Source organism: Strigops habroptila, chromosome 1 (genome assembly GCF_004027225.2).
Source record: "Strigops habroptila isolate Jane chromosome 1, bStrHab1.2.pri, whole genome shotgun sequence".
NCBI classification, from domain to species: domain Eukaryota; kingdom Metazoa; phylum Chordata; class Aves; order Psittaciformes; family Psittacidae; genus Strigops; species Strigops habroptila.
In genome coordinates, this window is record NC_044277.2 from 21,022,156 (window position 1) to 21,038,491 (window position 16,336).

The 16,336-nt window shown below is 39.2% G+C and overlaps 1 protein-coding gene across 4 annotated transcripts in view; it reads right to left on the bottom strand.

Annotated features, from left to right (window-relative positions):
* The window catches only part of GRHL2 (grainyhead like transcription factor 2), a 65,844-nt gene that overhangs the window by 37,086 nt on the left and 12,422 nt on the right, over window positions 1-16,336 (bottom strand). For 3 of the 4 annotated variants that reach the window (XM_030500342.1, XM_030500331.1, XM_030500361.1), the window contains exons 2-7: window positions 15,466-15,655; window positions 12,382-12,449; window positions 10,438-10,822; window positions 7,251-7,303; window positions 3,687-3,843; window positions 1,056-1,167 (exon numbers count right to left, since the gene is read on the bottom strand). In XM_030500342.1, the coding sequence (XP_030356202.1) occupies window positions 1,056-1,167; window positions 3,687-3,843; window positions 7,251-7,303; window positions 10,438-10,822; window positions 12,382-12,449; window positions 15,466-15,655 (965 nt within the window). The remainder of the gene's footprint in view (window positions 1-1,055; window positions 1,168-3,686; window positions 3,844-7,250; window positions 7,304-10,437; window positions 10,823-12,381; window positions 12,450-15,465; window positions 15,656-16,336) is intronic. The other variant, XM_030500352.1, reaches the window with a different exon arrangement.

Below are 16,336 nucleotides of genomic sequence, written 5' to 3' on the forward strand. Positions count from 1 at the left end.
TTTGACCAAATACGCTTGACTTTAAATAATGCCAGCCTCAATGGAGGCTGCAGCATTTCAAAGTGGAAAGGCACCGCATGAGAACCATTTAGGGACTGATCACCCTGTTCAATCACCCTGAAGTCTTACAGTGCTCTCTTCAAGTAACCCTGCTTTCCTGCCCCCCCACCCTCCCCCACTCCTCTCTGCCCCCTCTCATTCCTGCCATTCAATGGTTTGGTTCCCTCAGGCGGTCAAAACAAGATAGACTTTGTCTGCTTTGGTCTTGACGACTCCTTTGACTGGAATCTGCTGCAGATGTCTGCATGTGTAAATGCTGCAGATGTCTGCATGTGTAAACTGCATGTGGGAGGGGAGAAGCGCTTGATGTCTAGACACTCCCACAGATTTCAACTTCAAGCTCCTTGGCAGCAGGAACGTGTTCTTCCCTTGCTAAAATCTCCCAAGCATGTGGATAGGGCAGTTGTGGCTGAAATTGGCTTGTAAATACTTTAGATGGAACCAACACTAAACAGGTCTCTCTGGATAGCACACCAGAGCTCGCTTCTCCCTCACTTCTCCTTGGCACCAGCAGGACCCAAAAACTGGGGGTGCAGGAGTCCTGTGTGCTCCTTTGTGGTCACCATATTGATGGCACCTTCACTCTCAGGCTGCACTTACACATCATATTCGCTAACGTAACTGTTATGTGGGCTGCTGCTGTTACTGGATCAAAGAGTGCATCAGCCTTTGAAAAAATAAAGGAAACAAACACTGCCACTCCTGCAGAGGTGCAGACCTTGACTTCCCAGCAGCAGAAGGTGGAACATCACTAAATATGTATGCAAGAGGCAGCTCTTCTTTGTGACTATAGAGGATGATTCCTTCTGCATGGTCTGCATCCTGCTTCATAGAGCCCATAGCCTAGTCCTAGCAGGGATGAGCCACTGCTGAGAACTGTGGTACAAGCCTTGCTGCCATTGCAAATATACCCCACCACATCCCAGTGTAAGGTACCAGAGCTTCCCGCATCCTGCAATCTTCCCTGAAACATCTGGAGATCCTCTTATACTCACCAATGTCAAGGACCCTCTGTTTAGCTGTGTGCTGCCGAGAATGCCAGTACTTCCAGTATTTCAGCTGTTCATCCCTGTTTTTATCCTCACTGAAAACAACCATGACCACGCTCTAAGAAAACCAACACCAGAAGTTGCATTAGTTAATATAATTAATAGTCAGATACACAAAAATTAAAATCTCTGATATGCCTCTAATGCTGATCCAGTCACTGCCCTCTCTCAGTATTTTGGTTGTAGAAGATTGCTGGGTTTTATTCCAGTCCAATATTGCACTTTAAGTGCAATATTGCACTTAAAGACTCAGGGCAGAAGAAATGTAGTTTCAAAATAACGCAGGGCCTAGGATTATGGTTTTGACAGTCCAAATAGAATTTAATTGTATTCTTTGATTTCAGAAGTCTAAGTTCCCTTAAGTAAAAAGTGGTCACTTCAAAGTCACAGGATTCCCCAATTCCAGTTCTGATCCAAGTCTGGTCCAAGTGTTGGAGTTCAGATTCCTTGTGACTCTGGAAGATGACATTACACTGTAAAGGAATGTGCTCTTATGGAGTTTAGGCTCACTGGCTAAAGGTAGGACATTTTCAAGTTTAGCATACACCGTCCAAATACCCTTTCTGGGAGTAGGACTCTTGCATACATGCATTTAATGATAAAATTAGTGTGACTACTGAGTTTTGCTGAGCTTTTTGTTAGTTCAAGATCTGTATTCCCTGTTAAACTGTGTGATTCAAAAGAAACAAATTGAAACTTCAAGCAAAACTTCACATGAGTAATAAAATCTTTTTTAAAAAGCCTGTTGTAGGAAAGCAAAACAAAAAAAACCCACAAAACAGTGAAAGGATGCTCATACTAGGTAAAATGAAGAAAAATCACAAAGAATAAAAATTCAAATGCTTTTAAATATCCTATTTTGTTTCCATTTTTCCTTTAACCTTGAGTCACTAAGCTCATAAAAAACATCATCAAGCTGTTTCATAAGCCAAGGAGCTGGATCACAATTGATTCATGATCTATGACCCTCCACACAATCACCACCGTAACTCTTCACATGCTCTGTGACCTTCCCCGTTCCACCTATAAAAGCTGAACGTCATCACTGCATCTCCCATGTCTAGCTACTGTGTGGGCATATGCATGGATGAGTCCTGAGTTACGCATGCACGTACTGGTTGGCCATCAGGTATGTGCTGGCTGGCCAGCTGATGCACCAACCAGAAGTGACAGTACAGACTGTAGCTCTTCCACCAAGGAGACAGTTAATCTTTCTCCTCTATGAAACACTTCTTTGGAACTTACAGAGGTTTAATACCTTCAGAACCTCTTGCGCCTATCAGGTTTGTATGGAATTGGCAATAAATTCAACAGTTGCTTGGCTGGGAGCCTGGCAAACAGAACATGATCATGATAGTATGAAAGTTGCACGTGGTTTAAAATCATCTGTAAACTTTACATCCTCTAAAACAATTGGTTTTATCTCTCCTTTACAATTTACACAGTTCTGCTGCCACAGCTTCAAAACTCATGTGGCTGTGCAATGAACAAGACTTATGAGGACTGGTTTTCAGCCAGACCAGTGAGCTCCTGACCCCTCTTGTAGCTGTACAAGTACCAGAGCTGGCACCACAAAGCAGGAAGGAACGAGTGGCTGGCAGGGAGAGAGACTTTCCAGCATCAGAGAAGTCTTACATCAGCTTCAGCCAACACTAAAACACCATCATCAGCCTCATGTCCTTAGGAAATCAGGGTAAAATTAACTGCTATTCAGGTTTACAAATCATCTTCTCTCTTTAGGAAGTCTCTTTAAACTTCATATATGATAGAAACATAGATTGTTGTCTGTTTCACTGCTCACATCGACTTTCATTGGTTTCTTCAACTAAAGTCACAATATCTTGATGGTACTCCATTTATTTGGATGGAAACGCTTTTGCGGCCTCATATATGCAGCCCTTCCAGCTTCAGGCCGAAATTTGCAGGGCAGCAACTCTGAAGCTCATTGTTCATTCCAAGGTTACTGGGTTAGGATTTGCTTACTCAAAACCATTACCAGGGAAATCAGAAGGCCTGTTCACCAGGCAGATGTTGCTGAGTACTCAAACTCCAGTTCTACCTGTGGTATCCAAGATGCAAATAATCCATTTTGTCATACTTCTGGGTGAATATCAAGTGAAAGCTCATATTTATGCTGTGTAAATTATTTAAAAGTTATGTCACAAAGGACGGCTTCAATTCTTCACATTTTAGCTGAAAAGCAGCTGTTGAAAGCACAAGTGAGCGAAGATGCACTTACACAGTAGATGCAGCAGTTCTCTGATTTTTTTCTTTAATCACAGCAATGGAAAATTCACCAATGCCAAGTGCGGTATCTGTGCAATTACCATTCTGCCAAACCATAAACTGAGGCAGATATGTATATGATTAACTTGTAAGATCACACTTTGAAAAAAACAGACCCCAAGATATTTGAGAACATTGTCAATATTACTCTCCCGCCTCTGCACGAGGCATAACAGTAAGTTTCATTTGCCCTCTCCCACAAGAAAAAAAATAATAATTAAAAGCCAACCAACCACAACCGCATTTATCTGCAGAACTCCATTCCCACCTAGGAAAGAAATGGAACTATACCCTGACTTTGCTGATGGGATGCCGGAAACATTTGTTGTCACCCGTCTCGCTCAGGGTGATGGCGTAGAACTGTCCTTTGTTCAAGTAGGTCATGGGCCCCTCCCCTTGCTTCTGACGCAGAGATTTGGTAGCTTCTAGTGTATATTGAAAAGTGCTGCTGAAAAGACAGGGAGAGAAACACCAACAAAATCCACATCACTTTCTCCTTTTCTATTTGTCTCCATTTATTACTTATTTCATGCATTGTATAAGCAAGGCAGAAGCAGCTAATAATAAAATTGCAGAAAAAGGTTACACAGGATTTAAAAAAGCAATTTTCTTTTTCCAAGTCTATCATATCTGGCAATCAAGCATAAAACTGTCTGGACTGTAAGTCTCTTGGATCAAAGACCACATCTTTACTTTCTCTGAAAAGAATTACAAAGTACAAGACTACATACCCACAGTAAGAGTGTCAAATACTGGGAGGGGATTTAGTATGATTTGCAGGAAATCAGCTACTTCCACAGACATTTAAACTTAGAAGCATCACAAAAAGGGAAACAACAACAAACAAACAAACAAACAAAACACCTCCCCCCAAAAAAAACCAAAATATGGACATGGAGAATAGAAACTCCAACTGTTACTTTCAGCACAGCGCAGAGAAGGACTACAACCAGAAGATTCATTTGTTTAAAGAGAACATGCAATCAAGGTTTTTACAAGCAGTCTTTTCAAAATTAATCAGACAGAACAAAGTACCTGCGTTTAGTTGTATCTGCAATCAAGTAACCCTCCTTTAGAAAAAGACAAAAGTTAGAGAAAAAGAGTTTGCTCTTGTGGTAGAAGTCAGATTTTAGAAGACGATCCTTCAAAGGAGAACTTTCCATGGTTAAAGCAGCTCTCAAACCATGAAAAGTTAGAGCTCCGTTAACTAGTGAACTGTTAGCTGAACACAATTCTCACAGAGCCTCTTTCAGCCACTTCCTCCAATAACAGGCTTGAACAATAATCCAATAAAAATGATGCCTGCAGCTCCTCACATTCTCTTAAATGAAAAATAATGTTAACCTTGCAGAATAAATCTCTTCAAACTGCATTTGGTCACCACAGGAAGCTTAAAGCAAGGAGTCATTTGCAGGATGTCCTCACAAACTGGAGTTATGGGGGAAGCATTTTCACAAAGGTCCCAATTCAGCAAAAAGTGTTTAAGCAGTATTGGAGTAGAACCAAAAGGACAAATATCCTGGTCTAAAACAGTGAATGCTTAACTTTCTAGATCAAGCGAATACTCTGGATCATCATAACAATGCCATAGCAATATGGAAATAAAGGGAAGACAAAAACATTTTTAATTATCCAATAGAAAAAAAAAAAAAAAAAATCACTAAAATGCATGAATAACAATATTTAAATCCCCACTGAAAATAACACAGAAGAAAAAAAATGTGATCCACTGTACGAAGTTTCAGAAAGTTTAGTATTATTTTAGTATCATTCAATCAAATGAAGACAATTCCTAAGTGTTTCTCAGCTTATAAATGGAAATCCAGTCATTTTTCTAATTGCTTAAAAGTTACAAATCAAAACAAAACTAAGGCAAAAACAAACACTAACTTATACCTATCCAACCCACTGACAGCAGTACCAGCACTTCCCAACAATGCAGCTGCTGCTGACACAAAGGTTTTTGCACACAATGTGAAGGCAGCATGAAGGGGACTGCACTCCCTTCCACTTCCACCCACGGTGGTGTGTGCTGCTGCAGTCCCTCTGGCCTGTGTGCAAGGAGAACAGAGGCTCTGTCAACACTGGCAAGCAGTACATGCCCATCCGAGCAGACTAGAAGAGCAGAACCACTGGTACAGTGGACCCAGCATCCATCCTGCTGCATATGCTTGTCCTGCAGATTGACCTCCCATTAGCAGTAGGGTCACATCATCAGATCTAGTGTCACACAAAGGGGCTGCAGGTTGCATGCAACAAGACCGTTGCATGACACCTATCAAACATGCTGAGTGTCATGGGAGACGCACCTCAAAATCACCTAACGAGGATGTGTACTGAAAAGGGCTTCAGATGAACTAAAGGCAGACACACAGTATCTTAACAGAGCTGCCTACAGTCTGCCAAAGTCTGGTTTTCTGTTTCCTGGCACTCTGTTTCAGAAAGACATCAAAAAATGTAAGTCCCAGACACACTGCACCTGGCCAATTTTGCAGTCTCTGTGTGGTAATACTTGAGAATTTTCTTCTTGTTCCCATCTGGCAATCAAAGTATGCCCTATAGCAGGAGGATTACTCTTACCCCTAAAACTTATTGCAGTCACTCAAATGATTATAATACTATTCTGATTCTCACCACGAGTCTTAACTAAAGTCCCCTGCAGTCATTAAAGGATCTTCTACCAGGCTTCCAATTACTTTCATGTTCACCACTTCTCTCTTTCAAGCTGAAGTTTTCATTCCTGAGCACCTATCACTTCCAGGTAGCTCCCAGGAAAGATGTATTTTGGTTTTCTGAATGAGCATTCGGATGTCTCATTCTAATGTGGACCTGGGCCATACCTTGAAAGACTTATTGTTTGAGAATTGCTAACAATGCCAATGCTTCGGGATTCAATTTTATAAACATCCAAAGTAGTGAGTGAGCAGTCTTTGCGAAGTATCTGTTTCATATGTACTGCCTATACAATGACTCAGTTCTGAGCTCATTGCAGTTAATGATTGTTTTAATATTCCTCAGGAAAAAGATCAAACTGTAAGGAACCTCCACTACAGCAGCAGTCGTATGCCTACCCTAGGAAAAATATGTAGGCATGTTCCTGTTGCTAAAGTGAGAGTAAACTCTCAGATATCAACGGAACCATTCACAAACATAAAATGAAGCATCAGTGTGTAAACTTTACTAATCACAGTCTTTGTTAGTTAAAGTAACTCTGCAGTGTTTGCCCATTCTATGCATGCATTTTTCTGTGCTTAGGGAGGACACTCATCTTTTCAAACTTCAATTTTTGAAACTTTGTAAAAAACTTCTGGAATTCTTAGGGTGGTTTACATGCAATACAATAGATGCTTCATTTGTTTTATAGGTAAACATGAAGTAGTATAAGAAACAGTGTAAAATGTCAGAGGGTTTCCCAGAAAACCTACTAGGAGTAACTAGAAAAAACAGAAGGGAAAAATAAAGATGGGAATTCCACAAGGTTGGTGGAACCAGAGCAACCCTCCTGGACATCTAAATTGTGCATCCTACCATCCTTACAGGTGGGGAAGATTTTCCATGACCTGGCTGTCAAAGCCCTGTTACTGGGGACTTCCCTCAACAGTTTTAATCTCCATATCTCCAGGGAGCTTCAGAAGAATTACTAACTTAAAACAGTGCTGAGGGAAGATAATAGATGAAGATATAAACTGGTCAGATATAAAAGCTAACATGCGCAGGAGAAGAAGGGGAGAGTCAAGGGAGCCCTGCAGGTGCCCCAGTGTGATGAAAGAGAGGGTGGGAAGTGGATACAGGCAGCCTCTCTTCAATACATTCCCACATGATGCCAGTCAACACATTTCAAAGCTTATGCCATACCTTGTTTGTTCATAAATATATTCTTCTGCCCCCACTGACACACTGCGATACTTCTGAAAAAATCAAAACAACAATTAAATATAGTTTGATACAATCAAAATGCAAATGCCACTGAAAGTAGAATTACATTTAAGGACCCCTCAGAAGAAACTATCAACCATTAAAACTTAAAATCCCCCAAAACTGGTGTGAACCCTACATGGTGTTTACACTAGAAATTGATAATTCATTTATGTCAAATTTTTAGTTTTTCATATCCTAACTTGCTACAAGAATGTAGATGAAAAACATCTTCTGTCTTATGAAACTGCTTGCCTACACATTAAAATATTGTAAAACAAGCCAGTAAAAATGTACCAAGTCTCAAAGATTAGCAGATTTTCAAATGAAATCAGTTCTCCTAGAGACTTCATTTTTTATTTTGCTTTATTTAAAAATATGTGTGTGGTCAGCTGTCGTTAAGGCCTACAATGAAATGCTTACAAAAATTCTGATTGCTATACTGTCTTTTTTGAATAGGAGTAGTGACACAGGCTAGGAAAGTATTTTACCTTTAATATAATAATCAAGTATTTTACCTTTAATATAATAATCAAGTATTTTACCTTCAAGACCAGCTTGGACAGGGCTTTGAGCAACCTGGTCTAGTGGAAGGTATCCCTGCCTATGGGCAGGGGGATCAGAACTACAAGATCTTTAAGCTCCCTTTAAACCCAAACCATTCTGTGATTCTCTAAGATTCTATCTGAGCGAAATGCAGGCTTTACCAGATGAAAAGAGACCTACAGTCACTCTTTAAAAAATTAGAACACATCAAAAAAAAATTACATTAAGGTAGAATTCTGAAAAAAAATAAAAATAAAAATAAAAAAAACCCACCCCACACATTTTTGCACAGACTAAGCAAGAATTTGTATTCTGTCTTCCTGAGCAAATGAGCCCGTTCATATTCTATTATGTAAGCATTGCTGCTGCTTCTTCTTGGCTTGCCTGTTGCCCAAAACATGCTTTTGCTGATGTGGCTGATTCACTGATGGATCATGACATTTAATCTCCAGAACTTCTTTTGTGATCACCAGGTTAGCAATTAAAAGCTGTTTTGTTTCCAGAAGTGTCAAGTCAGGCAATTTTGAAAACAGTTTTTACCTTATGCACAACTGTGTTACAACAAATATCCAGTCAGATACTCATTAAGTGCAAAGGTATTACGTACTGGTTAGGAAGATTTCCTTAAGATCAGAAGTCAAGGATCCATGAGCAGCAGAATAGATAAACTAAATACTCTAAGAAATTTCATATCTGAGAGGTATTACAATAAAGATGGTCCCATATTAATATGCTAGTTGTCGCATTTTATACGAAGGCTAGAGGCTGACATTGTCAAAAACATTCAATTTACTTACCTATCCTTGAAAATTTTGTCTATACTATAAAGAACTAATACATTAGTCACAGCTAAATAAGAACATGAAAAATGTGAAAGGTATATTTATATAATTGTTAAAATTTTATCTGAATAATATAGCAAGTGATTGACCGAAGTGACCACTACCACAGGAATCTATAAAAACTCAGCACTCTTCAGTATAACAGAACTAAGTCACTCGATAAACATTTTGAAACTATTTCTAAATACATATTCATAATGTGTTTAAACATTGAACAAGTATCAGAGCAAATCTACTGCCGCCAATCTCACCAAGCAAATAGGAAAACTAGTAAGAACAACTGTATTCCTACTTTAAACACTAACTTAGCACAAGTTTCTCTTTTGCTACATTTTAACGTTTTGCCTTATGCTTACCCCACACCTTCATACAGCTGTCCCTACACAATGGCACAGGGCTGGAAAAGCAGTCACAGCGCTCAGGGGCTAAGTGGAGTTTGGGATGCAAGGCCAATGTATGGATCTAAATTCCCATTTTACCTCCAAGTGAAACAACTTTGCATATTTGATAGCACTTTGCAGCGCGTCCCAGAACAAACCAACATAATGGAGTCACTCAGCTACAGCACCTCAGGGGAAAGCCACAGGTATGGTACCACTGGAGTCACATAAAGAGCCATTTACCGGTAACAATAAAAAATAGCTGAAATGATGTGATTTGATAATGCAGAACAGTGTTTCTAATCCAAGGTTCTATCTTACTGATTTCTCAATGGCAGGCTAGATTTCTCCATTAATTATTCATGTAGTTGACCTAGATGTGTTCTATATCTTAAAATGGATTTCACCTCCAGACATCCTGATCCATGATGCTTGTGTGGAGACAATTTACTTATAGTACACATACAATGTCTTACATATTCAGTCAGACTAACTCAGGCCTAATGTAGTTTGCCTTGTACTTTTGTTACATTTTCAATTTCATAAGAGTTAGAGGAGAAAACTCCAAGGATATCTTTACCCCCAGTATCTCTCATTATTTGCAGAGGTACTGTCAGCTTTAAGTAATTTTTACCTTTCTACATTTCTGGCTTGTTTGCATTATTCTGCAGCAGGCAAAAGCAGACAGAATGTACTCACCATATTAAAGCTGACTGTTTAATTACTCTGCCTCAGTATAACTGTAGAATAGTTACAAGGTAGCCCCTTATCTCTCTTCTCATTCCCCTACATATACACCCACCGAAGTCTTTCCCTGACTGTTAACTTCTCCTCTCCCCTCCAGTCACCTAATTCTACTACTTTTTCTCACCCACCCATGTTGCAGAGTTAAAGCTTAGTGCAACAGACAGCTTCTGAATAAATTACTTGGGTTTATCTAGCAGCAGAAACTCATTTCCACTTTCAGAAGAACATTAAGAACTTCCCAGTCACAAAGTGGCTGCTATTCTTCCTGTTATGAATAGCTTTGAAGGCAGATCTTATTAACAGAAAACAAATCTTCTTTCAGAATGGCAACTATCCTCTACCTGGGACAATATCCCAGAAGACAAAAGATCAGTATCTATTATTCTCAGTGATTCCAATAAATAACTTTAAAACTGACTTCTGAAATGCCTCATGATGCTTCCCGACAATCAGAGCACAGACTGACAGGCACATGACAAAGGAGCAGAGACGAATTTGTTGAAACAAGCATCACTGTTGTTCTAATGGCTCTTGTGGACAGCTCAAATCACCTTATCTTGTTTACAGCTTTTTATTGAGTTCTTAGATGCTAATTTGAGGTGAAAAACTTACTTCTGTTCCTCCATCTTTGAAGGTGTCGCTGTATGTACTGTCAGGAGTACTGCGCTGGTCATCTTTGAGATAATTTGTGTGGGGAGCAATGTTGGACACTTCATATGGTTCAAAGATTACACCTCGGTGCTCCTCATTTTCTCCTCTTGCATAGTGTGCTTGTGGGGTTATGAAAACAGGGGTGAACTCCTCTGCTTTAACCACAGTCACTCCAGTCCCAGTGATGGGTGTTGAGCTCCCAGACACGTTTGTGTTGTATTCCCTTTTGGATGACTCCAAAGGATCTTGGTTCAAGGAAAGGTTAACCGGCACCGTCTTGAGGACTTGCACACGATTCTCTCCCCCACTCAAATTACTCTGAGCTTCTGTGGTGTTAAGACAATTTCTGTGAGACAAAACCAAAAAATGTTATGAAGAGTCCTGATAAGAGTAACCTCCTCCATAAATAGCTTAATGTTCTTAGATGGCAGGGAAGGAGATCTTTCAATTCTGATAAGCCACTGCCGTAAGAAGTAGTACACTAACAAATACTAGGCAAAAGACTTTATGAGGCAAGCAGAGAGATCCAGAGCTCTTTAACAACTAAAGAAAGATAATGCATTTAATTTGACCTATAATCACTATGACCTGTTATAATAAATTCTGGGTATCTGAGGTTGCTTTTGCCTTGACTTATAATCTGGATGCAAAATCAAACCACCAGTGCAACAGCCTTTGGGCATAAAATAAGCATAAAGAGTAAGGTGAGGTATGGATTACTCACAGTAAATAATTTGCATGTGAAATAGGCAGAATATCAACAGCAAAATTCGTATGCTCTTTCAGCCTGTTGACAGGCCACTACTGTTTGTGTAACTCTGGTACCAACACTCTTCTGTAAGAGCAAGCCCAGGAATCCCATTGTATCAGAGTAGATCAGTAACTACAACGGCTGCAAGGTAACCTCCAGCTGCATTCCCATGTCTACCCACGGGTGCTGTTGAAAGCAATCTGATTGCTGATAGTAGTTGCACTTACATAAAATTGTTAACTCATAAAACTTTAAGTAGGTGTAACACACTGCTTTGTTTTCAACCCAGGAGATACATTCTGACATTACAGTTCCTCTCTCTTGGCTTTCCACTGAAGGCCAGTTTTGTCAAGCACACTCAACTTAGGAACTTCTCTGGTGTTTACAGAAGAAAAACTGTCCCTCCAAAAGAGTTACATATTCTGTTTTGAAACAGTGAATTTATACTACTGCCTATTTTAAACTTCCACCTCACAGAGCCAGTGGAGTCTATCTAAGGTTGTCCCAAATTAGCTACACTGAAATAAACCTTATGTAGCTTCTCTCCACCATAATTTTACATGAAGATACCTTCCTATATGTAAAAACTTAGTTCTTCCTACACAAATATACACTCTCTCTTGTCCACAAGTCTTAATAAGGGCAGGAGTCAGCTTCTTCTGACTCTTCAAGTCACTTTTAGCCTGAGGAAGGCTGAAATCTGAGAGGAGTAAGAAAATTGTTCTGAGCAAATGATTTTAAAGAGTTACTTTATTTGCTTCTGGGCAGATCCTAAGTTATGTTAAATAAAACTGTATAAATCAAGTTACTGAGGCCAAACTATGCACTTTTTACTCTAGAAGAAAAATTGAAAGAAAAGCAGCCAATTGCCAACTGTCAATATAATCTGATTTTACTAATCTCAGCAGCAGCAAAACAAAATACAAACAAATCATGAAACTTTCTGCTACTTCACAAATTGCATGTTTAATAATAATGTTCAAGTTTTCTAATAAATGAAAAGTAAAAAGGAGGAAAGTTTGCTTCCTGAAACAGTCTTCATTCTTTTACCTTCTGAAAGAAACCCATAAACCCTCAGGTTATCATAGTTCCTTCAGTTCATAACTGATCAACACTATTAGTAGCTGGGTGTATGATTTTGAATAATACTGTACCTTTTATCTTGGTCTTCTTGATTATCACTCACTTTGTTAACAGACAACAGCCTTTTATCTCTGGGAACCTGAGAACAACACCAGGCATGGGGTCAGGTAAACACAACTGTCAGGTATTTGCAGCTTCAGACTGCTCTACTGCAACAAGTAGAAGAATGTAACCACATCAGTGTTGTCTAGTTCACAGATGCCAGGAGCTGTTTTCCTTTGGGAGGCTAATTGTGAACAGAAAGAAAAATTCCAAAGGGAAAAAAGTGTAGGTATTGTTTTCTTTTCTAGTTCTTGGGCACACCAGTCTGGAGCAAAGCACTCTTCTCTATGTCCTTATCTTTGCAGTATCAAGCTAGGCCAAGCTATCTCAAAATCAAAGCTTATATTCCCAAACACACACACACTTTTCACTGAACAGTAAAAGATGAGAAGGAATACATGATGCTTTGATGAGCTCTGCATGGAGACCCTTTTAGCTCAGAGGAAAAAGGCTTTTCAATTAAACCACAAGCGCCAGCTAAGTCCTCCTGTTATAGAGCAGTCTGGAGGGCGCAGGACTTGTACCTAGGTGAAGTTTGTGAATCCTTCGCTTTCACAGGATGCAGACAAGTCAGGGCATGTTGACATGTCATCAGAGAACACCTAATTCTGCTTTGCTGAGTACATCAACAGCCATGAGTATTAAAAACCCAGTAAAATCTGGCCCCTCAAAAGATTCAAAATTGACACCAAGCAACTTAAAAGATTTGTCTTACCACATACCAGTTTCCTGACACCAGCATAGATATGAAATCACCTAGGGCAAAGCTGCTGCCATGACCATATTGTTTTCTTGCTGAACCAGCAATTTGGGAGCTAAAACTTCTATCTTTTACAAAAGAACATATATCGTCTGTCACAGCTGTTAAGCCCAGATTAAAGGGCAAAAATAGATCTAAGAATGGGCTACAGTTGTGCTTTTTATCTTTAAATACTTTTAGGAAATATCAGGAAAATATCTGAATTTAGAGGAAAACCAATACTAAAGTGCACTACAGTAGCCAAGGTTAACACCAGCTATATCGGCAGGACGGCAGCAGAGTCAGAGTGCTAGCCAGAGCCTTTCCTTCTCTTGGGACATCCTCTCTCCCTATTAAGCATCCTGCTGCTTAAAAAAAACTCTTTCATATATTTTAGAAGTGGGATCCAAGCCACATTTTGCACATGTTGGTTCCCTTGCTAAGATCATATATTTATCCCTGAAGGAGGGTCTATGTTTAGGTAAATACTACTACAAGAAAAAGAAGAAGGGGAAAAAAAAAAAAAAAAAAAAGTAAAAGGAAAAATTTAAAAAACCCAAACAGTTACGTTCAAATAATTCCTACTGACTGGAAAAAGTACTTCAAAAAAATTACCCAGCATGTCAGAACAAATGAGCCAGATGATAAATAAGGGCAACTCAAGAGAATCTGGCGTACTGGAAGTTCTCCTCTACATTTCCACATTACAGCACAGAGGTTTAAATTAGGTTTAAAGTTCCTGTTTGAGAGCATCAACACAAGTTGACCTTTTCTCCCAGTTTAAGACAGAAATAGTTATATTGAATGCTGGAAATGGCTTTGAGATTAACACAGCTCATTCCATCTGAACCCCAAGTCTTTTGCAACTGCCTGGAACAAGGAACAGACATGTCTTTTAGAACATAGTTTTGAGAACTAAAAGGGCTGTTCTCTGGTTTTGTTTAAAAAATCCAGCAGATTAATGAACTGCTACATACAAAGGTATTGCTAAGACAGAAGCCAACACTCCAGATGCTCATACACATCCTGAATATTACAAATTCACATTAACTTCACAGACTCTGGCACTGTGGCAACTCTGTCAAGCAGAGAAAAAAAACCTTTCTTCTTTCTCACTGGGAAAAGCTTTTCTCTACTGACAACACACAAAAGCAAGAAACATCTCTTGAAATATAATCAGTAAAGAAATTAAAGCAATATTTAACCACAGGGCTGGTTTATGGCATCTTGCCTACACCCTCTTCTGACTACACATTTAATGATCGCAGCAGAGATTAAAAGAGGAGCCCATTCTCTAAAAGTATTTATACTAATAGATACTGAAAGAAAAGGCTTTTATTTTCAAATTTCCACTCCTGATACTTCTTCCTGAATTATGAGGGGAGGTCACATTGTTCTGCTGGCTTTCACAGAAGATTGTGTCCCCAGTGCAGGCATAGGTGGCTTCAGGAGTACTGCGACAGTTCAACAATTTCATACTTTAGCTTTTGGTAGGCAACACTGCAGAGTACAAAGGGTTCAGTCTGGGTTTCAGAGAGAAATTTCTGCATTACACAGAGATCCTCCCTGTAGGATTCTCCTCCGATTTCAGCAGAAATCTCAAGCATAGCTCTATTTAAACACTATGAAATACACAAAAAGGAAAGGTGGTATCAAAATGGTAGGTGAAGCCCTGGGCTTAGAACCTGGTATAAACTGAAACCGTGTGTCAGTGCTTCCCCCTGTAAACTGACTTAGATCTTTGTCTCTGTGTCCAGCTCTATTTCTGTCCTCTACCTTTCTATTTAGACTGCAAACTTCCAGTGCAAGGGCTAGACCTCACTGTATGTTTGTACACAGCCTACTGCAATCATTATACAAATAAAAATAACATGGGAAACTGTCAGATGAGAAATACCGCAGTTAAAGAGCAAACTAAAACATGTGTGGAATGAACCAGAAAAGCTGACAAATCTACAGATGGACAAGGCCTCCACTTTTCCACTTTTTAAAGAATGTATCCAAGCACAAATAAAAAGGGGGCTAAATCATTCAACCCTTTCACAAGGGAAGAGGAAGAACGTTATGCTCAAAAAGAAATCATGCTTACAAATTTAATATGGACTTCTGATTTTGTTTTTTGTCTCCAGAACTAAACACATAACAGCCTCAGACAGGCTCCCCAAAACAGAAAGGGTGCTTGATGCAAGTATCGGAGAAAAAACCAAGATACAGTGACTTCTGCTTTTGAAAAGAGGCTCTTTTGATGCCTCTTAGAGAAGTCTCGAAGTCTCCTGCTAGTGCAGCAGGGAGGAGTAACAATGGAGTTACCTACTTTATAATAGTCATACAATAGGCCAAGAGCAGCAGCACTGTCCTCATCACCATTTATGCTCATCATAGCCTTGGTGGCTGCTGTTAGGGGATTCTCCAAATACGACTTCCAGGCTTCATCTTCGCTGGTGTAGGCTCGTCTGGTGTTGAATGAAGTGTCATTTGGCACTAAGGCCACAAGTCGCTTGTTACTGCATAGACAGGAAGAATAAAATGGTGATCCAGAAGGGATTACTTTATTAACAAGGCATGTTAAAGAATATCACATAGCTCAATGAAAGTGATAGGATTACATCAAGCAAGTATCTCTGTATTAAATTTGGTGACACAAGTATCTATCAGTATTATGTTTCTTCAGTACTTAAGAAAAAAGTTAAACGTGTGCAGATCTTGTGATAACAATTCAAATGTATTTTTACTAATATATGGATAGAGCAATGAAAGTATTTAAAAACTATTTGGAAAAAAAAAGGAAGTAACAATATAAGAACATTTTGCCCCATTATTTTTGTTAGATGTACACTTGATTAAGGAAAAATACATTTTACTGATATCAGTTATAATAAGAAGACATGAATGAAAATAAAAGTATCTAATACTAATCCTGTGTTCACCTAAATAGAGTATAATTCAGTATTTAATAACTGGGTACACCTTGTAATTGAGCTATTCTCTGCTTTTGGAATGCAATTTGCCCCTAATTTCAGAGAGGTTTTCTGTAATGGGACATGAGAAATAGGTCCAGTGGATGGAGCAGAAGCCAACATATTTCATATCAATTCACACTTTATCACTCACCACATCTAGTTAAAGACCCATGGCAATACACACAAGATCATTAATACGTGGGATTTGCAGCAGAGCAGTATCCT